We start from the raw sequence: 25481 nt of genomic DNA, 5'->3' as shown, positions 1-25481 counted from the left end.
TTCTAGGATCTAGGAATTTTTTTCCCCCTTTTTAGGGCCACACCCATGGCATATGGAAGTTCCCAGGAGTTAAACCAGAGCTCTAGCTGCTGGCCTACTCACAGCCACAGTAGCCAGGATTCCAGCCTCCTCTGTGATCTATACAACAGCTCAACGAAAGGCCCAGTGCTTAACCCATTGAGCGAAGCCAGGGATGGAACCACATCCTCATGGATACTAGTCGGGGTCGTTATTGCTGAGCCACAATGGGAACTCCTCTAGGATCTATCTTAAGGAAATAAATTAGCAAAAAGGATTTATATGCAAGGTTCTTAGGAGGGTTGTTTACGAGAGCAAATAATTAGAAACAAACGATGAAAAAGATGTGTATCTGTGTATCAGAATGCCAACAGTGATAAGTTTTTTTTCTTAGGGCTGCACCCGTGGCATATGGAAGTTCCCAGGCTAGGGGTCCAATCGGAGTTACAGCTGCCTGCCTACACCACAGCCACAGCAACACAGCATCCGAGCTGTGTCTGCAACCTACACCAGAGCACATGGCAATGCCAGATCCCCGACCCACTGAGCGAGGCCAGGGATTGAACTGGCATCCTCATGGATACTAGTCGGATTCGTTTCCACTGCACCACATCAGGAACTCCCAACAGTGATAACCTCTGGAGAGCGATTTACAGACAACTTATTCTCTTTAGATTTCTGCAATTACACATTTTCTCCTATAGGCATTTAGAACCTATGGGGAAAAAATTTTTTTAAAGCATGTACTTGAAGAAAAAGAAGACTTTATTAGTCTTAGATGACGGGAGCTAAGTGGGGCTTTATGGGCCTCACCTGATTCAAAAGAAACGGGATAATCATTTGGCAAAATTAGGGATTTCCCCTGCCAAATATTAATTGTCTCAAACCATGACTTAGCCAGTGGATAAAATCCTATATGTTTCTCACCTTTGCCTCCTCTGGCACCTACAAGGTGCAGATTCAGGTTCAGAAGCTGGCAAGGGGGCATCTGGAAATTACTTGATATTCACTAGACGCAGCTGTAATTTTCCAGCCTGTGGTTTCCACATGCCGTGTGGATTCCACCAAAAACTCACGTTTACTTGGGGCTGGGCCAGAAGGCTGTGGCCAAAGAGCTAACAAAAGCTCCACGGTCTTTGGGCAGAGCCCTGGCAAAGCAAGCCACTAGTGAGTAACCCGGAGAGGTTTGCCCGGCCTCTGTCCTCCCTGTCCTTCCCCTTTCCAAATGCCCGCCCTCTAAAAAGCCACATGCAGCCTTGCAGTTTGAACATCTTAATTAGAAAGTTACAAAACATCGTGGCTCTCTGTACACATTTTGCTTGAAAATAACTTAATAAAAGGCAAAGCCGTGTTTATACATATCTCTAGCTATCTTTCCTTACCTCGTTACGTTTTGGTGATTCAAACCAGAAACGATTTTTCACTTAAGTCTCAGGAAAAAAAAACTTTAGGCATAACAACAGCCCTGACTATTAAAAGAAAAGGCAGAGGGGCCAGGGTTCAGCTATTTTTGTGCGTGAATACGTCAAAGGCGCTTTGTTTCCAAAACTCTTTATTTTGGTCAGCCTGAAAGAAGAGGTGCTTTGGGAAGTAAGACCTGAGACTCCAGGGGAAACTGAGGCATGCCATGTGCCCATGAGTGTGTGTGTGTGTGTGTGTGTGTATGTGTGTGTGGATGGGCATGAAGTGTAGGTCACAGAAGGCATGTCCTTCCAGTGCCAGTGACATCTCGGTGTCATAAAGGAGGTCCAGCAGTCCTTAGGGTGAGGTCAGTTGTTCCACAGGCAACAGAGGCTGGTTCCAGTGGCCTCCTCTGCAGACACTCACTTAGTCATGAGGGTAATTTGGCTGGACTGTGTGTCACTCCGCTAAGTGGCTTGGACTCCCCGGCTAGCATCCTTTTTGTCCCCTCCCTGCTCCTCCGGGGTCCTCCCCAAAGCGGCCCCCTCTGATGGGCGTCCTGCTGGCCCTGCAAGTAAACTCTGTGGTTGTCAGGCAGGGGGAGCCCACAGCAACAACAGCGCCTCTGTCCCCCGTGTCCTTTTCAAGAAGGGGTGGGCTGTCAAGGAGAAGGAGTGGCAAGTGTCCAGGCTGTTGGGCGAGGGCCAGAGAGAAAGAAGCTGTTGTTAGGCTCCTTACTTCCCCCACCGGGGCCGAGGGGCTTGTGAATGAACCAGCCCGTCGGACCGCAGCCCGCTATTCCAGGGGCACAGACGGAGGGCCGAGAGCCAGGCACAGCAGGGCAGGGATAAAGGGCTGTTGAGCTGGGCTGCTGACAGACGACTGTCTGTTAGGCTCAGGGCAGGTGGACGGATGGTCCTGGTGACCTCAAGTTGCCCACCCTGGCGCACGTGCACACATGTGCTCCGGGGCGCTCCCCGGTCTCGCTCCCCGGTCTCGCTCCAGGGCGCTCCCCGGTCTTGCTCCCCGGTCTCGCTCCAGGGGTCCGGTTAAAGGCCTCTCAGTTCTGGAAATGAGTTCTGAATGGGAAACGTCGATGCCCAGGAGGGCAAAGTGCTGGTGATTTGCATATCTATCACCAGGGGGCCCTGGAAGGAGTAAGAACCGCGGTGGACACTGGGGGGAAAGAAATGCAGAGCGCTTTTCTCAGTTCAAGGGAGAAAAAGTCTTTGCTTGACCAGAGATGGGACTCTTTCCAAGAGGTCTGAACTGACTGGGGTTTTCTCCTGACATTCAAGTCTGAGGCAAAACAAAACAAAACAAAACAAAACAAAAAAACCAAAGCAAATTACAGCCTTCAGGAACCCTCAGCCCGTTTCCACAAACTAGTCCCTGATTATTTTTGTAGGCGCTTAGAAGATATGGCATTTGTGTAGAGGATAATGAGACAGGATTGTTCTTTGTCTCCGACACGGGAAATCACAGAGGCGGGCAAGTGTCCAGGGCTTCTTTTTAGAAATTTCGTAACACGGCAGGTCTCGGGAGGCAATGGTGAGGCAGCCAGGGTCCGGCTTAGAGTTTTCCGAAAGGGTCCTCTTAGGATAAATGCTCCCAAAAGGGTCTTCTTAGGATAAGTGCTCCTTGTATGGTTCTCCCTGCGACCCTGCTGTGACAGGGACTGTGGTCACCACCTGATTTTGAAACACAAACCTCTTGATTCTTTCAAACACCCAGAGGAAGATGAGCAGGATACTGACATACTGGACCCAGGCAACCTTTATCATTTCCCAGAATCCTGGGAGATAAGTACCAACAGTTAAGGAATCACAGATGACATTTTCTAAGTAAATGTTAAACCAGAGGTTTAGTTGAGACAGAAAATGACAAAAATGTTTCAAATACCCTTAAGATAAAAGAGACAATAAAAGATTATTAAGACATAAATATGGATGCTTCTGACCTAGAAGAATTGCTCAAAAAGAAATAGGAACAGGAAATGAATTTTTTTTTTTCTCTGTATCAACTGCAGACAAACAGAGTCATATCTGTGAGACTCCAGTGGTAGCAATTTCCAATCTGAGACTTCCCACATCTGTTCCTTTTGGGGACAACTGTGGAATCCTTCTTTTCTTTTGTGAAACCGAGCTCCTGTTGGCCCTTTACCAGAAAGGATATGAAATGACTTCCACAGGGTATCGGATGACAGCATTAATCACAAATGGAGCTTCTGCAGCCCTTCCCACCAGCCAGATGGGGTTGGGGTTGGTCAGGATGGTGGTTACTGCAATACAATCGGGACTTACTCCATGAATGCTCTTTTAGGCAATAAAATAGTCAAGGCTATAAAAACAATCTGACCTCAGGCAAATTCTACACTGCAGAACTCATCCCCAAGAAATAACTTTTTTTGGTCTTTTTTTTTTGTCTTTTTCTAGGGCCACACCTGCGGCATATGGAGGCTCCCAGGCTAGGGGTCGAATCGGTGCTGTAGCCGCTGGCCTACACCACAGCCACAGTAATGCGGGATCCGAGCCACATCTGCAACCTACACCACAGCTCACGACAACATTGGATCCTTAACCCAGTGAGCGAGGCCAGGGATCGAACCCGCAACCTCATGGTTCCCAGTCGGATTCGTTAACCACTGAGCCATGACGGGACCTCCACCCGAGAAATAATTTGAAAGGAAAGAGAAATGGAACATGCAGAGTTGCTCACACATTATTTGTTAAAATACTTGTCAGAATACATTAAAAACTTGAAAACAGTCTGTGTCTTCTACAACTGTTGAATGGCTAAGCAAAAGAATACTATACTACCACGAAAAAGAAAACCAATTAAAACTTTGTAGCCCTGTGGGGAAATATTTATATTACAAAGTACAAAAAATAAGGCGGATCGTAAAGTGTCTCTAAACTATGATAAGAGCTGTATAAAAAAAAAAAGCCTGTGTTTGGACAAAGACTGGAAGCAATAAAGAGAAAAGGTGACTTGTAGATAAATGGGGTTTTTTTTGGCCACGCCCACAGCATGTGCAAACTCCCAGGTCAGGGATCAAACCTGCACCACAGCAGGGACAACACCAGATCTTTAAGCTGCTGGGCTACCAGGGAACTCCTGTGGATAAATGTTTTTAAGGTGATCTAAAATCCCTTTATTCGGGGAATAATGCTGCTGGTGTAGTACATAAAATCAGAAGGAAATACTGGAATTGCAGTCCCCTGACTTGGTACATGTCAGTGAAGAGCATCTATGACGTCTGGCTGCCAAGCAACGCTTTAGATGCCTCTAGAGAAAACCTCAGACCACCAACCAGCCAGACGTGCTGAGCCAAGCACACAGGCTGGCCTGCGAGCTCCTCCGCTGTGAGGGATGGACCCCCTCTGCCTTCCAGCCCAAAGCCTGGGTGCTCGCTCCTACTTCAGCAGCTGCCATGTGAGTCGCTCACATGCCCTATTTCCACCTGAAAACTATGGAGAGCAGCTTGTCTTTGGCTTATTTTATACGTGTGGTGCGGGGAGCACCTCAAGGGTGGCAGAGAATTGGCAGGAACCTGCTGGAGCATGGGAGCAGTGGAGGGGAGGGATAGGGTGTGAGGGAAAAAAGGAGAAATCCTGAGTACCCTGTTCACCTCCCACGACTAAGCATTCACTGGTTTTGATTTTTTTTTTTTTTGGTCTTTTTGCCTTTTCTAGGGCTGCTTCCCGCGGCATATGGAGGTTCCCAGGCTAGGGGTTGAATCAGAGCCGTAGCCACCAGCCTACACCAGAGCCACAGCAACACGGGATCCAAGCCACGTCTGCGACCTACCCCACAGCTCACGGCAATGCCGGATCCTTAACCCACTGAGTGAGGCCAGGGATTGAACCCGTAACCTCATGGTTCCGAGTCAGATTCGTTAACCACTGTGCCACGATGGGAACTCCCCTGGTTTTGATATTTTCACATGACAAGGGCTCCACTTCTGTTTCTTTCCCACACCGCCATTCATCTGGAGAGTCCTTGAGAAGCAGCTGAAAAAACTCACGCCAGGACTCACCGTTCCTTTCCTGATAGGCAGCAACGATGTGGGTGAGGTCGTAGTCCCGGGCGAAAGGGCTGCTGCCGTTGATCACAGATACCTGGGATGTGTCAGGAGGGTGTGGGGTGAGCGCTCAAGCGACTTCTCCTCCCGTTTTCCTACCCTCCTGCCCCCCGCCCCCCGGGCTGACCTCAGAGACCACCCTCTGGTGCTCGGTGGCCTACTCCTGTACCAACAACCTTTTCTTCAAGGATGAAGGGACTCTTTTGCCACAATTTAAGTCATTTACTCTTAGTCTTTTCTTCTGCAGCGATGGAAACAAGGGGTCCATGTCCACTATGCACCAGTTTTTAAAGTTATTTCTAAAATACTCATCTTGGAGTTCCCGTCATGGCTCAGCGGTAAAAAACCTGACTAGTACCTGTGAGGACGCGGGTTCGATCCCTGGCCTTGCTCCACGGGTTAAGGATCTGGTGTTGCCACGAGCTATGGCGTAGGTCACAGATGCGGCTCGGATCCCACACTGCTGTGGGCTGTGGTGTAGGCCAGCAGCTACAGCTCCAATTTGACCCCTAGCCTGGGACCCTCCATGTGCCACAGGTGCTGCCCTAAAAAGCAAAAGAATAAATAAGATAAAATTCTCCTCTCTGTTCTGATGGAGAAATGATTCCTTTAATTTTTTTTTTTTTTTAACTCTTTAAGGCCACACCTGCAGCATATGGAAGTTCCTGGGCTAGGGGGTCAAATTGGAGCTGCAGCTGCCAGCCTACGTCACAGCCACAGCAACGCCAGATCCTTAATCCACTAAACGAGTCCGGGGATCAAACCTGCATCCTCACAGACACTATGTTGGGTTCTTAAGCTGCTGAGGCACAACAGGAACTCCTCTAATTTTTTTTTTTTCTTTTTAGGGCCACACCCATGGCATATGGAAGTTCCCAGGCTGGGGTTTAATTTGAGCTGCAGCTACCGGCCTACACCACAGCTCAGGGCAACACTGGATCCTTAACCCACTGAGTGAGGCCAGGGATCAAACCCACAACCTCTTGGTTCCTAGTCGGGTTCGTTTCCGCTGTGCCACGACGGGAACTCCTTTAATTTTTAAGAGATCACATTTTCAACACCTTTGTCTTTCCCTTGCTCTTGCCTGGATGCTCTCTAATTCATTTTTTTTTTTTTTTTAAATACAGAGATGGAGGAGTTCCTGCTGTGGCTCAGTGGTTAACGAATCCAACTAGGAACCATGAGGTTGCGGGTTCAATCTCTGGCTTTGCTCAGTGGGTTAAGGATCCGGCATTGCCATGAGTTGTGGTGTAGGTTGTAGATGCGGCTCAGATCTGGCATTGCTGTGGCTGTGGTGTAGACCGGTGGCTACAGCTCTGATTCGACCCCTAGCCTGGGAATCTCCATATGTCACGGGAGCGCCCTAAGAAATGGCAAAAAGACAAAAAATAAAATGAAATAAAATACAGAGATGGAAAAAAGATAAAATGCAAATAGCAAGCACATAATTCTCTGAACAAGAAAAAGATCTGCCCTCTAATCTCATATTCCTGTTGGTACAATCTAATACACAAACCTTCACAATTAATACACAAAGCTTCAAGTAAAAAGTGCTTTTTATCTTATAGCCCCCTCTTTTTTTATTTATTTATGTATTTTTTGTCTTTTTGCTTTTTCTAGGGCCGCGTCCCTCGGCATATGGAGGTTCTCAGGCTAGGGGTCGAATCAGAGCTTTTGCTGCCAGCCTACACCACAGCCACAGCAATGCCACATCTGAGCCACGTCTTCAACCTACACCACAGCTCACAGCAATGCCGGATCCTTAACCCACTGAGAGAGGCCAGGGGTTGAACCTGCAACCTCATGGTTCCTAGTCGGATCCGTTAACCACTGTGCTGCGATGGGAACTCCCGCCCCTTTTTAAAAAAAATGTATATTGGAGTTCCCTTTGTGGCTCAGCAGAAATGGATCTGACTAGTACCCACGAGGATGGGGGTTTGACCCCTGGCCTCGCTCAGCGGATTGCTGTGAGCTGTGGTGTAGGCTGGCAGCTGTAGCTCCGATTAGCCCCTTAGCCTGGGAACTCCATATGCTGAGGCAAGGGTGCGGCCCTAAAAAGAAAAAATAAAGAAATAAAAATTTAAAAACAGATGTTGATTACAGCTATGGTGACCACAGATGCCAGTCTGTCTGGAACAGTCCTGGTTTATGTCTGTAATAACTGATAACATCTCACTTTCATTTTCAAAAGCAGCCCAGCCCAACTGATATGGGCCCCCGGTGATGAGCTAAAGGTCTGGGATGAGGGAGCATCTGCATGTGTTCCGGCCTCCGACAGACAAGTCACAGCTCCATTACTTTCGAGCTGTTGGACTCTGGGGAAACGAATGAATCCCTATAAGTCCCGTTTCCTCAGGAGCGAGAGGAGCGTGCATTCTCTCAGCAGACCCGTCCGAGTGCTTGCAGCGTGGCAGGCACTGTTTTGAGCACTGGGGCGAGATGTCGGGTGTCAGGGCTTTTACCACCGAGGGGAGATGGCGAAGAACAAGCTGAAACCCTCGCCTAACGTTTCAAGTGGAGATAAGAGTAATCTGGGTGAGAGAGGTGAATGCCCTTTATGTCTTTTTATTTTTTAAGGGCCACCCCGGAGGCATATGGAGGTTCCCAGGCTAGGGGTCAAATGGAGCTGTAGCTGCCGGCCTGCGCCACAGCCACAGCAACGCCTGATGTGAGCCGCACCTGCGACCTACACCATAGCTCGTGGCGATGCCGGATCCTTAACCCACGGAGCGAGGCCGGGGACTGAACCTGCGTCCTCATGGATGCTGGTCAAATTCATTTCCACTGAGCCACAATGGGAACTCTGTGAATGCCCTTTCAATGGAGCATCAAAAGGACTGTGCTCAGGGGTTTGAGCGGGGCCCAGGGTGGAGCGGCAGAATAGGCACCGTGGATCCGTGGCAGAGGAAGAGTTAAGTACAACAACCCTGAGGCAAGAGCTGCTGTGTGGTCTGAAGAAGGGCAAAAAGGCCAGTCTGGCTAGAGAGGAGCCAAGGGCACAATGATGGGACAAATGGCTAGAGAGCTGGGAAACTGTAAGAGAGGGCATCTCGTAGGGAGGTTGTGAGGATTAAAGAAGATGATAGATTTAAACCTCTTAACTCAGGGCTGGCATGTGTTATATGCTTGACAAAGGGAGGCTGGTATTCTTCTTTAAATGTTTTGCATGCACTGGAAAAGACTTCCTGGAATACACCTCACGCACACGTGTGTGTGTGTGTGTGTGTGTGTGTGTGTGTGTCTGTGTGTGTGTGTTTGCGCACACACAAGCAAAAAGTATAAATGATTCAGTTCATAGATAAAGACAAAATCAGATTTTCCCTCAGTCTCCTTTCAGATATAAATACAGGGGTAAGTATCTACATTTTTTTTTTAAAAATGTGGCACATGGAAGCTGCTGGGCCGGGAGTGAATCCAAGCGGCAGCTGCAACCTACACTACAGCTGTGGCCATGCCAGCTCCTTGAAGCCACTGTGCCCGGCCAGGCACTGAATCCGGGCCTCTGCTGTGACCGGAGCCGCTGCCGTTGGATTCTTGACCCACTGCCCCGCATCAAGAACTCCCTGTCTCCATGTTTGGAAAGAATGTGTGACAAGAATTCCTCAGCAATCCTTTGCTGTGCCACCCACAGAGAAATGCCATTTCCCAGCTTTCCTTTCTTCCTCGTCCGAGACCTTGAGAAACACTGACATACAGAAATGAGAGATGGGTGGCGAGGAGCCTCCTTACGTTGTATCGCACGTCTAGGCCACGGTAGCTTAGAGGCTGCCTCTGCTGCAGCCTCAGGTCTCCGTTCACATATAACTGGGACCCCGGAACCGCGAAGGAGGCCTGGAGAAACGCCATGCTCTGCATCACAAAGGTCGACATCCTCTGAAATCACGAGAAGAGAAGATCCCTTCTGGTCAGATCCAAAGGGTTCTAGGCTCTGCGTGTCACTGTCTGTCGTGGCTCCCCCTGGCTGTCCCTCCTGTCCCCAGCTTAGCCACGGAGGAAGCACTCTGCCTCGAACCCTCTGAGCTGTGCATCGTGCATGGAAATTAATATGACCTCAATGAAAACCATTCAAATGTAACTCAAGCAGTTAAAATCCGAACACCGCCTCCGAAAAAGAGCCTTCTGCAGGGTGGGTGTTCCTGGAAGACAGAAGGGGGGAGGGTTCTGTTCCTTTGAAAGACAGAAGGGAGAGGACGAGCTTCTCTAAGGAAGTGAGTGACTCACGTGTAGTTGGTAGGAGAAGGTCAAGATGAGCTGCACACCAAGGACATGCTCCGTGGACCGCAGGGGAAGCTCCAGTTTAAAATGTAACACGTCCATCTTCCCATCCTGGTTCCTGTCTTCTTCTCTAGTCTAGGAAATGCAAAGAAGGCCGGGGACCCTGGTCCTTAATAAGGCTGGGGGGACCCCATCTCACTGATGGGCACACGCAATGATGCAGTTCTGCCGCACACAGGCACTATCTCCCTCAAGAAAGAGAAGACAAACATGAATCGGGACACACGATCGGTACCGAGCAAAGAGACACGTGTGCATGGCCCCTGAACTGCATGCTGGCGCTTCTCAGATACTCTGGGACCAACTTAAAGGGAACCGGATGTGGCAGTAAAACAATGAAAACATCTGGATGCATTTTTCTTTTCCTTCCATTTGTTCCATTTTGTTTCTTTTCAGGGCTGCACCAGCAGCATATGGGAGGTTCCAGACTAGGGGTCTAATTGGAGCTGCAGCTGCCAGCCTATGCCAGAGCCACAGCAAAGCTGGATCCTTAACCCACTGAGCAAGGCAAGGAATTGAAACTGCGCCCTCATAGATACCAGTTGGGTTCGTTACCACTGAGCAATGACGGGAACTCCCTCTTTTTCTTTTTACTTTAAAATTTTTTTTTGTCTTTTTAGGGGCGCACTCACTGCATATGGGGATTCCCAGACTAGGGGTTGAATCAGAGCTGTAGCTGCTGGCTTACACCAGAGCCCCAGCAACGCAAGATCTGAGCCACGTCTGTGACCTACACCACAGCTCATGGCAACGCCGGATCCTTAACCCACTGAGCAAGGCCAGGGATTGAACCTGTGTCCTCATGGATACTAGTCAGGTTCGTTAACTGCTGAGCCATGATAGGAACTCCCCTCTTTTCTTTTTTAATGACAGTTGCAATGTTTCTTTCTTTCTTTCTTTTATCTTTTTGCTATTTCTTTGGGCCGCTCCCGCAGCATGTAGAGGTTCCCAGGCTAGGAGTCTAATCAGAGCTGTAGCCGCTGGCCTATGCCAGAGCCACAGCAACGCAGGATCCGAGCCGCGTCTGCAAACTACACCACAGCTCACGGCAATGCCGGATCGTTAACCCACTGAGCAAGGCCAGGGATCAAACCCACAACCTCATGGTTCCTAGTCGGATTCGTTAACCACTGCACCACGACGGGAGTTTTTTTTTTTTTTTTTTTTTGTCTTTTTGCCATTTCTTGGGCCACTCCAGAGGCAAATGCTGGTTCCCAGGCTAGGGATCGAATTGGAGCTATAGCCGGCCTACACCACGGCCACTATGCAACGCGGGATCCGAGCAGCACCTGCGGCCTACACCACAGCTCACGGCAACACCGGGTCCTCAGCCGACTGAGTAAGGCCAGGGATCGAACCCGCAACCTCATGGTTCCTAATCGGATTCATTAACCACTGTGCCACGACGGGAACTCCTGCAATATTTATTTCAAGTTCTCTCTTGTTTTTGTTTTTGTTTTTCTTTTTTGCCGCATAGGCAGCATGTGGAAGTTCCTGGCCCAGGGATTGAACCTGCACCACACAGCAGTGACCAGAGCCACAGTGGTGAGAACGGAGGAGCCTTAACCTGCTAGGCCATCAGAGAACTCCCTGGATGCATTTTTTGTTTTTGGTTGTCTCATTTGATCTTTCTTGTTTGGCTGGTGGTGTTTTCTTGGGAAACAGGCCTGAGTTTGTATGGAACATTTCAACAGCACATCAGAACTGATTTCTATTTCTCTAGAAGTCAACATTTTAATTTTTTAAATTTTTTTTTGTCTTTTTGCCTTTTCTAGGGCCGCTCCCGTGGCATATGCAGGTTCCCAGGCTACGGGTCCAATCAGAGCAGTAGCTGCCAGTCTACACCAGAGCCACAGCAACACAGGATCTGAGCAGCGTCTGCGACCTACACCACAGCTCACGGCAATGCCGGATCCTTAACCCACTGAGCAAGGCCAGGAACCGAACCTGCAACCTCATGGTTCCTAGTCGTATTCGTTAACCACTGAGCCACAATGGGAACTCCTAGAAGTCAACTTTTTAAAACAGAAGAAACATCCTAATCATAATGCATTCCTCAAACAGACTCAGCAGGAAAACACTCAGCTCTATTTATATATGCTTTAACCACAGTGTCTTTGCTTCATATTCTCCATGGTGGACTGATGTCAGGGCTTTCAAACATAGAGCCTCTTTTAGCAGCAATCAATACACTAAAAAGCAAGCTAAGTAAAAATCAGCAAGGCAACAAAACGACAGAGGTACTTTATAGAGGATGAATATGAGAGGAGGGGAAACAGAGATCCAAGGAGAAGCAAAGACAAATGACAGCTCATCAAAGAAAAACCCAGCATCCAGGCTCACCTCACAGTGACCCTAACGTGACTAGCAGCAAAGACAGTCGCTGAAATGTGACACGATTCCTTGGCACAGCTCTGGATCTTGTTGCTACAACTGGTCCTTTTCCACCATAAGTTCCCAGAAGGATTCTGCTATGGTGTAGCAACATTCTCATCTGAATTCCTCATCTACGATTCATTTGGTTTTGCCTCATTATCTTTATGCGGGGGAAGAGATCCTTTGTTCTTTTTCAGGCTAATAAGGTCGTTTGAGATAGAGATAGCTCAGTTTTCCAAACCTTTCAATCATTTCTTTCCTTCTAGACAATAATGTCCTTATCCTGGGTCTTGTTATAGAGAAACCTACCCTCTCTCTTCTGTCGGATACTATTTTCTCTGTCCTGTTCCATCAGCTTTGCAGGTGTAGGGGAGGGCTCTCTGTTACAGGGTTGATGATCAAGTTACCCAGGCAATTATGTATTAGTAATCATGAGTGGGATGGAAAAGAGGCTGCCTTGTCTTCAGTGCATTTTTCCAGTCTGTATCTGGGAGGACTCGGAAGATAAAGTCAGGTCGACTCTCTGGTGTGTCCGTGGCTTCTAAAACTTGAGGGTTGAGGCTTGGACAGGAAGACAAAGATCAAGAACTCCCAAGGGAGGACAGTGGCCAGGAAGGAACTGCCAGAAGAATCAAGACTCTAACATAGTCTGAGAGGGAGAGACACACATTTCATGTGACTTTTTCGGTAAGTCTAAGGTAAGCAGAGCAAGTACTATCCCCATTACATGGATGAGAAAATCAAGGCTCGGGACGATTAAGGGATTTATGGAGTACGGCTAGGAATGGTAAACACACGATACGAAACCACGTTTTTGACTTCAAATCTCGTCCTCTTTCCAGGACTAAAATGTCCAGACTTCAACTCAAGGATTAGATGTTGGGTAGGACAGATCTTTTGTCAAAAAGCCAGTGTCAGAGTTTCTGTTGTGGTGCAGCAGAAATGAATCCAACTAGGAACCACGAGGTTGTGGGTTCAATCCCCTGGCCTCACTCGGTGGGTTAAGGATCTGGTGTTGCCATGAACTGAGGTGTAGGTGGCAAACTTGCTTCAGATCCTACATTGCTGTGGCTGTGGTGTAGGCCAGCAGCTGTAGCTCTGATTCGACCCCTAGTCTGGGAACCTCCATATGCCGTGGATGTGGCCCTAAAAAGCAAAAATAAAAAATAAATTAATTTTTAAAAAAAAGCCTGTGTCAAAAGCTTGAGTGTGGAGCTCCTGCTGTGGTGCAATGGGATTGGCAGCATCTCTGCAGTGCCAAGGATGCAGGTTTGATCCTGGGCCAGCACAGTGGGTTAAAGGATCTGGCCATGCCACAGCTGCGACAGAGGTCGGCGACTGCAGCTCGGATCTGATCCCAGGCCTGGGAACTCCATAGGCCACAGGGTGGCCAAAAAAAAAAAAAAAAAAAGCATGACTGTAAGTTTGTATGCTTGTTTGTACACTTTTACTCCAAGTTCACAGAGGACAGAGATCCAGCACAGCACTGAAGCTCGTGTCTACTTGTTAAATGTACTCATTAATCTGTCAAGTGTATTCGGAGGGTCTACTATTTGGTAGGCCCTGCTTCAGGTGCTGGGATCGTGATGGCACACAGAACGGACAAAGTCTCCATCCTAACGGAGCGGACAGTCCCAGCCAGGGAGGCAGAAATCCATAAACAAATAAATTTGTGCTAATATCAGGTAGTAATAAATGCTGCAAGAAAAACGAAGCAAGCTAAAATTAGATTATGACCAGGGTAGAATTTAACAGACATTTTTATAGAAAGTATTCAGAGGAGTTCTCGTCGGAGCTCAGTGATTAACGAATCCAACTAGGAACCATGAGGTTGTGGGTTCGAACCCTGGCCTTGCTTGGTGGGTTAAGGATCCGGTGTTGCCATGAGTGATGGTGTAGGCCGGCAGCTGCAGCTCCGATTAGACCCCTAGCCTGGGACCCTCCACATGCTGCGGGAGTGGCCCCAGAAAAGGCAAAAAAAGAAAGAAAGTATTCAGGAATGGTGGACTGAGAAGTCAGGTGAAATGCGGCGACATGGCACAGAAATGTCTTGGGGAAGAGTGACCCAGGCTAACAAAGCGCATGTACTCTGCTGGGTGAAGGTGGGTTGGTGTTTAAGAGAATCAGATGAGGCCCATGCTGAGTGGGGTGCGGGAGACGGAAAGAGTGGAAGATGAGTGCCAAGAAAGGACCACGGGCATGAGGGGGGTGCGAACGGTGCATCTCCCACTGAGGACCTGTCACCAGGGAAGACTCTCGCTCCCTTGGGGCTGGCAACGTGGGTTATACTGCTGTGCTATCACTTGGACCACCGACGAACCCAATTACCAAATTCCATTTACTTCAAACCCAGCTTAACCCAGAATGCAGGTGTTCAAAGAGCTAATATTGCTTGAACACAAGTTCAAGGTTAGTAACTCAAATCCATTTGATGTGTCTAAGTAAGGAAATTCATAAATCATACCATCATCTTATTTCTATAAGGTATATGTGCAATTTGGAGCAATTTTTTTTTATCTTTTTAGGGCCACACCTGAGACATATGGATGTTCCCAGGCCAGGGGTCCAATTGAAGCTGTTGCTACTGGCCTGCACCACAGCCACAGCAACGCGGGATCGAGCTGCATCTGTGACCTACACCACAGCTCATGGCCACGCCAGATCCTTCACCCACTGAGCAAGGCCAGGGATCGAACCCATGTTCTCATGGATGCCAGTCTGGTTCGCTAACTGCTGAGCCACGATCGGAACTCCTGGAGCAATTTTTATATCCACAGATTGTCCTGTCTTGTCCTTCCACATACCCAAGAGAAACATATTATTACTAGTAACAGTAATAATTAGCAAAAATTAGAGGGGTAGGTACTAGCATACTCTTCACACACTGCGGACAAGACAGGGTACAGAACCCAATGGAAGAACCGGGGTTAGGACTAAAGTTTGCTGACTCCTGATTCTATAATAGCCCACATGAACCTTAATTTCAAAGATTTCTGACGGTTAAAACAGATGAATCCTTTACAGATATATGTGAGATCAATACTAACACACCAGATGGGATAAATACAGGCATGGCTGCATTTAGTCAATGCCATCAGTCCACCTGTATCAAGCAGGGTCCAATCAGGAAGAAACTAAACAGTTATTTTAACAGAGGGAATGTAGAATACAGGATAATTAATAATATCAGTAATAATGGACTAAAAAGGCAAAAGGGGACACATTGCAGGGTAACTGCCTGGAGCTGGAGAAGAAGGGTAAGGGGCTGGCATTACTTTGAGGAGCTGGGACTCGGACCCTAACAAGGGAGTGCTGCATAGCTGGTACCTCGGAGCTTGGAGGGAAGACCCAGAGGGAGTCTATGCGGCTGGAAGGAGGATGCACTTCTCATTTGCATCACCCCAGTGCTGGTTCACCCAGGCTGCAGTTTCCACTTTGCTGCCACTCTCAGAACAAGGCTCACCATGCCTCCTACTGGCAGAACCTAACAAGGGAGCCAGGGGGCAGAGAATGTGGTTTTCAGTATCTCAGCCTGAGCATCACAAAGCAGAGTATAGGAGGGTAGGTTTGGAGCTGAGACAGGACCTGATAACAAGCACAGCATCTGAGTGTGAGCGTAGCTGTAAGTTTAACTAGTGCCATGGTTTCCAGAGTGTCCTGACTTGCAACACTTTGGGGATTTTATAGTATTTGATAGTTTGTTGGAATTTTATTTGGCATTTGTTTTCACACTTGTTATTTCTTAGAATCATTGAAGGTCACTTTGCTAGTTTATACCAGGGTCCACTTTACCATATACCGACACCAATGTGGTGTCCCCTTTTTTTTTCTTCAGCTGAAAATATTCTTTGGCACCAGTCTTTCAATCTCCAGCAAAGTAGGAACCCCTACTCCATGACTCCTAGACTTATAAAATCCTTGCTACCTGTTATTTCAATGAATCTAAGGTATTACCAATTATAAAATGTACCATTATTTTATATACTAGTAAGAAAGCCAATGCTAATCATTCAGAGTATTTTTTTTTCTTTTTGGCCGTGCCCGTGGCATTCGAAAGTTCCAGGGCCAGGGACCGAACCCATGCCACAGCAGTGGCCCTAGCCACTGCACGGACATCACTGGATCCTTATCCCACTGCATCAGGCCAGGGATCGAACCCACACCTCCACAGGGACCTGAGCCACTGCAGTCGGACCCTTAACCCACGGTGCCACAGTGGGAATGCGACTATTTTTAAGTGCCTCTTGAACCTTCCCTTACCTGCTTATCATTTGGTTCTTCGTGTTAAAATAACGTTTTAGTATCATCTCTAGGGTTTTCTTTCAAGTTGCTGATGTCTCTCTTACAAGCTTCCAGGCTGGCACTTCTGGTATTTGCACATATGTAGGCAAAGGGGACTAGCCAAGCATGCCTTTTGGCCAAGAGCTATTTTAAGATACCCTAGACAGGGAGACACACTTTGACTTCTGAGATGTGAAAAAACATGTCTCAGACACACCGTGCTCTCCTCTCCTCTTCCTGCAACTTCCTAGAGCCTTCGGCCCCCATATCCTCTGGGTCACAGACGCGAAAAGAGCCAACTCAGGCTCCCTGAGGGAAAAAGGTCACTGTGCTTTTTTTCTTCTCTTGTGGGAAAGAAGAAACTTGACTTTGAAAGCATGAAAGGCCTAAGGACTTTATAGAGGCTGTTGAAGGTGAGCTGACCAAAGCAGAAGCGAGGCCATTTCTGACTTCCTTGGCCTGTTCCCAAATTAGCAACTGCAAAGCCATCTCCTCGTGTTTAGCCAAAACTTGACCTAAAACCACTGCTTCCTTGGCTTTCTGGGCAGTGACTTAGGTAGGTTGCAGTTAGTCTAGCTGTATGTTCAGAGTTAGAAAAGGATTTTGTTGCACTAACGGTTAAGAGTATAAGATGCTGGGAGTTTGGAGTTCCCGTCGTGGTTCAGTGGTTAATGAACGCAACTAACACCCATGAGGATGCGGGTTCGATCCCTGGCCTCGCCTTGCTCAGGGTTAAGGATCTGGTGTTGCTGTGACCTGTGGTGCAGGTTGCAGACGTGGCTCAGATCCCGAGTTGCTGTGGTTGTGGTGTAGACCGGTGGCTACAGCTCCGATTCGGACCCTAGCCTGGGAACCTCCATATGCCGAGGGAGCGGCTCAAGAAAAAGCAAAGGAAAAGAAAAAAAAGATACTGGGAGTTTTCTAGTGATCTAGTGATTAGGATTCAGAGCTTTCCCCACTGTAGTGCAGGTTCAATCCCTGGGCTGGGAATTGAGATCCCACATCAGTCTGCTACCTGCCCTGGCCAGAAAAAAAAAAAAAAAAAAAGTATAAGATGGGAATAAGAAATCCTTGAGCTGTAGTCCCGACTATTCACTTGAGAGAAATTATGTCACTTTTATGAGTCTCTTCCATTTAATCTGTAAAATAAGGGTATAACCTCTACCTCACAAGCTAACTTATGCTTTTGGGCCACCCAACAGCATAAGGAGGTCTGGGGCCAGGGATCAGGTCTGAACTACATTTGTCACCTACGCTACAGTTGAGGCAATGCTGGGTTCTTAATCTGCTGTGCAGGGCCGGGGATTGAACCTGTGTCCCAGCACTGCAGAGGCACTGCTGATCCCGTTGCACCACAGCAGGAACTCCACTATGAGGCTTAAATAGATAATATATGTAAAAAAAAAAAATTACCAGCTAACACTTTACCAAGTGATTGTTCAAGGCCAAGTACTAGTAGAGGACTTTAAATGGATTATCTAAGAGGAAATGCTCAGAGTAAGCCAGAGGCTCAGGACATCAATAGCAACTGTTTTTTTGTTTGTTTTAGGCCGCACACACAGCACATGGAGGTTCCCAGGCTGGGGGAAAATCGGAGCTGTAGCTGCTGGCCTACACCACCGCTCACGGCAACCCCGGATCCTTAATCCACTGAGCGAGGCCAGGGATCAAACCCGAGTCCTCATTGATGCTAGTCGGGTTTCATTAACCACTGAGCCACGGCAGGAACTCCTCAGTAGCAATTTTTTAAAGATTTATTTTATTTTTATTTTTGGCTGGGCCTGCGGCATTTGGAAGTTCCTGGGCCAGGCATCGAGGCCTCCACAACAACCAGGGCTGCTGCAATCAGATTCTTAAGCCACTGCGCCTTGGTGGGAACTCCTCACTTAGCATGTTTTTGAAGTTGATCCACGCTGTAGTCCCTATCATGACCCCTCTCCTTTTTGTGGTTGAGTGACACTCTTTGTACAGATTCAGTACATTTTGCTATCCATTCGCTCGTGGATGAACATTCGGGCTGCTTGCACTTATTTTTTGAATTGCTATTGCTATTGTGCATAAGTGCTATGAACATTTGTGCACACATTTTTGTGTAGACGTGTGTCTTCAATTCCCTGGGGTGCACGCCTGCCTAGGAGTGAGAATGCTGGGACACAAGGTAACTGTAGGTTTGACTTCTTTAAGAACTGCCAACTACTATCCAAAGTAGCTATGCCATTTTATATACTTACCTATTTTTACATTTTTACTGTTTTTTGTTTGTTTGTTTGCTTCACAGCACTTTCTGAATTTTTCCTTTAAAAATTGTTGTCATGGGGAGTTCCCACTGTAGCTCAGCGGTAAAAAGCCTGACTAGTATCCGTGAGGTTGTGGGTTCGATCCCTGGCCTCACTCAGTGGGTTAAAGATCCAGCATTGCCGTGAGCTGTGGTGTAGGTCGCAGACAAGGCTCGGATCCCACGTTGCTGTGGCTGTGACATAAGCCGGCAGCTACAGCTCTGATTCGACCCCTGGCCTGGGAACTTCCATATGCCACAGATGTGGCCCTAAAAAGATCCCCCACCCTCCCAAAAATTTATTGTCATGGAGTTCCTGGTGGGGAGCAATGGGGATGCGGCACCTTGGGAGCACTAGGAAAACAGGTTTGGTACCCAGCCTGGCACAGTGGGTTAAGGATCTGACGTTGCCACAGCTACAGCTTAGGTTATAACATGTCTCTGATCTGATCCCTGCCCAGGAACTCCACGTGCCTTGGTGTGGCCAAAAAAAAAAAAAAAGAAAAAAGTTGTCATTATAATTTAAAAATCTTGAATATGTGTTACATTCCAACGGTATAAAATTAAAATGGTACAAGAGGGTGTATGGTGAAAAAGCTTCTCTCCCACCTTAACCTCAGCCATCTAGTTCCTCCCTCAGCACAATCAATGTAGTCAGTTTCTTATGAATTCTTTCAGAGACAGCCAAAGCAGGCATATAGGTATATGTATATACACACGTTCATATACATTTTTTGTTTTTTCTACTCTTTTTATACAAATGGAAGCATATTATATAAAGCTTTTGTTTTTTACACTTGTTAATTTCTCTTGGAGGTAATTCCACATCAATATATAAATCCAACTTCAGTTTAATAAGAAAAAAAGCTCTGTGGGGAGTTGTGGCTCAGTGGTTGACGAATCCGACTAGGAACCATGAGGTTGCGGGTTTGATCCCTGGCCTTGCTCAGTGGGTTAAGGATCCAGCATTGCCGTGGCTCTGGTGTAGGCTGGCAGCTACATCTTGGATTCGACCCCTAGCCTGGGAACCTCCATATGCCACAGGTGCGGTCCTGAAAGGACAAAAGACAAAAAAAAAAAGCTACGTAACATTTCATTGGGTAGATGTACCACAACTTCTTTAATGAGTTCTCTATTGCTACACAGATTGTTGACTAACTTTTTTTTTTCTTTTTCAGCCACAGCCAAAGCATACCCAAGTTCCCAGACCAGGCATGGAATCCCGGCGACCTATGCCACAGCTGAAGCAACCCTGGATCCTTAACCCATGATGCCAGGCCAGGCCAGGAAGTCAAATAGGTGCCTCTGCAGAGACAAGCCGGATCATGAACTCACTGCACCACACGGGACCTCCCATCATATTTTGATGTTACAGACAGTGCTGCCATGAACCATTTTTCAGGCATGTCATTTTACACATGTGCAAAAACCTTAGGATATTTACTAGAAGGAGAAGCAGGCACATGAATTGGAAATTTTGACAAATATGGAGAAATCATCCCTCAAAGAGGTGGTATGAATCTACACTCCCACTGGTGATAGACGGGAGTGTGCTTGCAGGCTTCCCTATATCTGGCCCACAGTCCTATCAAAATTCAGTTTTTGTCTGTTTGATAGATAAAAATGGTATCTCAAACACAGTCTCTTTTTTTTTGGCCACACCCACAGCATGCAGAAACTCCTGGGTCAGGGATCGAACCTGTGCCAGAACAGTGACAACACTGGCTCCTTAACTCATGAAGTGTGCCACAAGGGAACTACTCGATGTGGTTTTTTTTCTTCTTCTTTTAAGAGCCACACCTGCGGCATATGGACATTCCCAGGCCAGGGGTCAAATTGGAGCTGTTGGCCTATGTCACAGCCACAGCATCACCAGATCTGAGCTGCATCTGCAACCCACACCACAGCTCATAGCAACACTGGATCCTTAACCCATTGAGCGAGGCCAGGGATCAAATACACGTCCTCATGGATACTTGTTGAGTTCTTTACTCACTGAGCCACAACAGGAACTCCTCTTATATCTTCTAACTCATTTATTTGTATCTCAAAGAGCTCAGCCAGGAAGAAAGCAAATGATTTACTGAGAAAGACTGTTGATGACAAGGTTATAAGTTACTATAGAAAAAGGCTTAGAATGGAGTGGGGAAAAAGGAGCTTTGGTTTTATGGTAGGGTTTTGTTTGTTTGTTTGTTTGTTTGTTTTGGTCTCTTCAGGGCTGTACTCATGGGATATGGAGGTTCCCAGGCTAGGGGTCGAATCAGAGCTGTTGCTGCCGGCCTACACCACAGCCACAGCCACAGCAACGCCAGATCCGAGCTACGTCTTCGACCTACACCACAGCTCATGGCAATGCCGGATCCTTAACCCACTGAGCGAGGCCAGGGATCGAACCCGCAACCTCATGGTTCCTAGTCGGATTTGTTTCCACTGAGCCACGATGGGAACTCCTGGTTTTATGTTTTAAAATGTAGAATTACCCAGTGTTAAAGAGCACTGATAGTTCTGGCCACCATAAAAACAGGAGGTAGTTTTGGCTTTATAAAATCGCAAGACACACACACACACACACCAGAAGCCGGGGGTTGGTGGGCAGTGATCCTGAGGGAGTGGTTTCTGTTTACCGAGATAAGAGGCTAACTAGCAGTACAGCTGGGAAGCCAACCGGTTGTGGAAGATGAACAGGTGAATAAAACTGAGAAATGAAATATTGCCTGCCTGCCTTATCAGTAAACAAAGGATGTCACAGAGACTGCAGTCACCTCTGAAGGGGAGCCCTGAGGGAACTCAGGAAGGAAGCTAAGAATACCTGCCATCGAACAGCCATCAGGCTGCAGCCACACCGGATAGAGAGCCCTCAGGAGGTGAAAAGCCAGAGAGCTGAGGTGCCCAACAGAGGAATGGTTTCACTGATCCCTGACTCTTCCATCTTCTCATACAAAGAAATGTGCTAAATTTCTTGAGATACCTAGTTTTTTTTTTTTTGGGGGGGGGGTGCTGTACTCCCATATGGAGGCTCCCAGGCTAGGGGTCAAATCGGAGCTGTAGCTGCTGGTCTACACCACAGCCACAGCCACACCAGATCCGAGCTGTCTGTGACCTACACCACAGCTCATGGCAACAACGAATCCTTAACCCACTGATCGAGGCCAGGGATCAAACCTGCGTCCTCATGGATGCCAGTCAGATTCGTTTCCACTGAGCCACGACGGGAACGCCCTGGTTTTCTTTTATTAACAGTAAACTGTGTGCCCTTTGCTGCAAAACTCCTATGTATCCCAGCTCCCCCTCCTTTCCTCAGAGTGGGTTTTTTCAGGGTTACCAGAGAAGCGGTCTCCTGGGCTTAAGTCCTCAGTTTTGTCTACTGAATATAAAACAGAACTCTCAACTTTTAGGTTGAGCAAATTTTTTTTTTTTTGTCTTTTCTAGAGCCGCACCCGTGGCATATGGAGGTTCCCAGGCTAGGGGTCCAATCGGAGCTGTAGCTGCCGACCTACGCCACAGAGACAGCAACAAGGGATCCGAGCCGCATCTGCAACCTACACCACAGCTCACGGCCACGCCGGATCCCTAACCCACTAAGCAAGGCCAGGGATGGAACCCAAAACCTCACGGTTCCTAGTCGGATTCGTAAACCACTGAGCCACGACGGGAACTCCTCCTTACTGTATTTTTTATTTGCTTGCGTAGTTTTCTGTGTACTTTTACAATTTCAACATACAGTTTCTATTCCAATTTCTCACAATGTGATGTTTAAAAGTAAAAGCAAATCAAATATCCACCAACAGGAAACTGGTTAAATCCATTACCACTTTCTGTACCGATTACTTTGCAGACCTTAAAAAGAAGTTTGATTAACAAATATTGATACATGGGAAGTTCCTATTGTGGCTCAGTGGTGATGAGCCTGATAGTATCCATAAGGATGTGGGTTTGATCCCTGGCCTCACTCAGTGGGTTAAAGATCCCGCGTTGCCATGAGCTGTGAGGTAGGTCACAGATGTGGCTGATGTGGCTTGGATCCTGCTCTGCTGTGCCACAGGCTGGCAGTTGAAGCTCCAATTCAACCCCCAGCCTGGGAACTTCCATATGCCCCAGGTGTGGTCCAAAAAAAAAAAAATGAGACATGCAATTCTAGACATACTGAGTCTACCCACATGGAATTAGGTCTAGCAGGAGAGAGAGATGAGAAATAAACGAATTATACACAAATGCTGATATATGTACCAAACTGGGTCTTTAATTTTATGTCATTATATATACCTATAACTCTTTAATAATTTACAAGGAGAATTCATAATCATAAAAAGGCAAGAAAAGTTAAATATTCATAAAAAGTAATCTGAATCCTATTTTGCTTGTGGTTATTCATATGAATAGTCAGATTACTTTTTTTTTCATTTTATTAAGTTGCTGGGAAAAGTCTTAATTTTTTTTTTTCAGATGATTGGCTGTAGGCCAATCATCTCAGAGGTGTCTAAAGAGATCCAACTTTGAAAGAAGAAAATCCAGAATTTTCCTACTTGCAAAGGAAAATGTTTCCTGAAAATGAGTGTAAAGGGGTGGGTGACTATAAAGGAAGCATTCACTTACCTCGAATCAGACACTAGATTACACACAGTAAAAAGCTTTGTTTTCACCCCCAGACGGCGGCAGGATGCAGCAGCATCTCAGGAGGCGAGCCCAGGGAGGCTGGACTGGGCCAGCAACAGTCTGGGGAGGTCACTTAACCAATCAGCGCCTCTGCTTCCACATGTCAGTCTGCCTAAAAATACCTGCCCTTTCTGTTGCTTCTGCTTGCTGAAGCACAAGCCAGCTGCAAGAACGGGTAATTAAAGAGAACATTAGGCATTCCCGTCATGGCTCAGCGTTTAGCAAGCCTGACTAGCACCCCTGAGGACGCAGGTTCGATTCCTGGCCTCCTGCACAGGGTTAAGGATCCGGGACCTGGCGTTGCCATCAGCTTGCCATAAGCTGTGGTGTAGGTCGCAGACGCGTCTCGGATCCCGCGTTGCTCTGGCCCTGGCTTGGGCTGGCGGCTACAGCTGTGATTAGACCCCTAACCTGGGAACCTCCATATGCTGCGGGTGCGGCCCTAAAAAAACCAGAAAGACCAAAAAAAAAAAAAAAAGAGAGAGAGAGAACGTCAACTGGCTTTCACAACTCAGCAACTTTCGCGACCACGCTTCCATCAGGCCACGCCCACGGAAATGGGGGCCAGAGACAGGCTGTCCCCAGGCTATCAGTCTCTGTGTGGGACACACACCCTGACAGCAGTGACTAATTTTCTCGGGGGTGGTGGACGGCTTGGAGAATTCGAATATTACAAAATATTTACTCCCCAGGAAATTAAATATAAGCTTAGGTGTGTATGAGCCTGTACACACAACTTCTGTGGGTTCGTAACTCCTTCAGACCCAAGCAGGGCTCCCAGGGACAAGGACCCGGACCGCCCAGCTTCCTCCCACGCATGCCCCTATCCCCATCTCCATCCATACAGCCGCCCAGAACCACGCACCGAAACGAGCGGGACGCGCAGGTGATCCCCCTGCAGTCGGTTGAAGGCAGGGAACGTGCTCCAGGCCAGGAATCCGCCGTGCGCGTGCTCAGGTCCCAGCAAGGCCACGAGCAGCACTTGGTGCTGGAAGCGTACGGTCGGCTGCTCCTCGTAGCTACTCCGTTTCAGCCAAAACCCTGAGGTAAAGAGGGCAGGAGGCAGAGGCGAAGGGGTTAGGGAGGCCGGCGCGGGCACCGGGAAGAATCCTGTCGCGCACTGGCCTTCAGGCGGGCTCACCGTGGCTCCGGAAGGCCACCAGCAGCGGTGGGATGTACGTGAGGGCGGTGGCCAGCAGCAGGAACAGCGCGGCCTTGGAGCAGAGCCCCGCGCGGTAGCCGCGCTCCACCGGGTGAGAAAAGAGTTCGTGGAGCGCCATGAGCGCAGGTCGGAGTCGGGTTGCGCGTCCCGGACCCCTCCGCGGTTCCAGAGACTCGACCAACTTTGGCTTCTCCTGGTTGCCATAGCCTTGGTCTCCACGGCAACCGCAGGCGCGGGGAAGGGAACCAATAGCAAGGAAGCTGGCTTTGGTGGGGGTGGGGCTAACGGGGGGCGGTACCCACTGGTGGACCGTAGTCCTAGCTTTATGTGCCCTTTCCTATAAGCTGAGCAGAAATGGAATGTTCCGTGCCCCCAAATCTTAGCATCGCCCTTGTCAAATTTGTGTCAAATTAGATTTTCATAAATATTAAAGTAAATACCTGCATATGTGTCATCTGTTAATCCCCAATGTGGTTCACTGTACACTGAGTCCAGTAACGGCACACCTTACATTGGAGGAAAACAGTGTGGTCCTGGACCTGGTCACTCCTTTGTATCCAAATTTACCTTTTTTCTTTCTTTTCACTTTTATTTATTTATTTGTTTGTTTGTTTTTAGGGCCGCATCCGCAGGCATATGGAAGTTCCCGGGCTAGGGGTCAAATAAGAGCTGCAACTGCCGCCGGACCTGGTCATTCCTTTGTTTTTTGTTTTTTGTTTTTTTTGTCTTTTGTTGTTGTTGTTGTTGCTATTTCTTGGGCCGCTCCCGCGGCATATGGAGGTTCCCAGGCTAGGGGTTGAATCGGAGCTGTAGCCACCGGCCTACGCCAGAGCCACAGCAACGCGGGATCCGAGCCGCGTCTGCAACCTACACCACAGCTCACGGCAACGCCGGATCCTTAACCCACTGAGCAAGGGCAGGGACCGAACCCGCAACTTCATGGTTCCTAGTCGGAT

General features: G+C 48.0%; 1 protein-coding gene across 1 annotated transcript; it reads right to left on the bottom strand.

Moving 5' to 3' along the window:
- Positions 1-1553: 1553 nt before the first annotated feature.
- Positions 1554-24759, bottom strand: TMEM231 (transmembrane protein 231). Its single transcript, XM_047792038.1, has 7 exons — positions 24505-24759; positions 24229-24404; positions 9725-9853; positions 9233-9376; positions 5459-5540; positions 3595-3700; positions 1554-3225 (listed from the first exon to the last, which is right to left on the bottom strand). Exons 1-7 carry the CDS (start codon positions 24641-24643, stop codon positions 3045-3047), a joined length of 957 nt encoding a protein of 318 aa, XP_047647994.1. The 5' UTR covers positions 24644-24759; the 3' UTR covers positions 1554-3044.
- Between the last annotated feature and the right edge of the window lie 722 nt (positions 24760-25481).

Source organism: Phacochoerus africanus, chromosome 8 (assembly GCF_016906955.1).
Source record: "Phacochoerus africanus isolate WHEZ1 chromosome 8, ROS_Pafr_v1, whole genome shotgun sequence".
Classification (NCBI taxonomy): domain Eukaryota; kingdom Metazoa; phylum Chordata; class Mammalia; order Artiodactyla; family Suidae; genus Phacochoerus; species Phacochoerus africanus.
The sequence above is the reverse complement of the archived record's forward strand: the minus strand, read 5'-3'. Positions and strand labels throughout refer to the sequence as shown.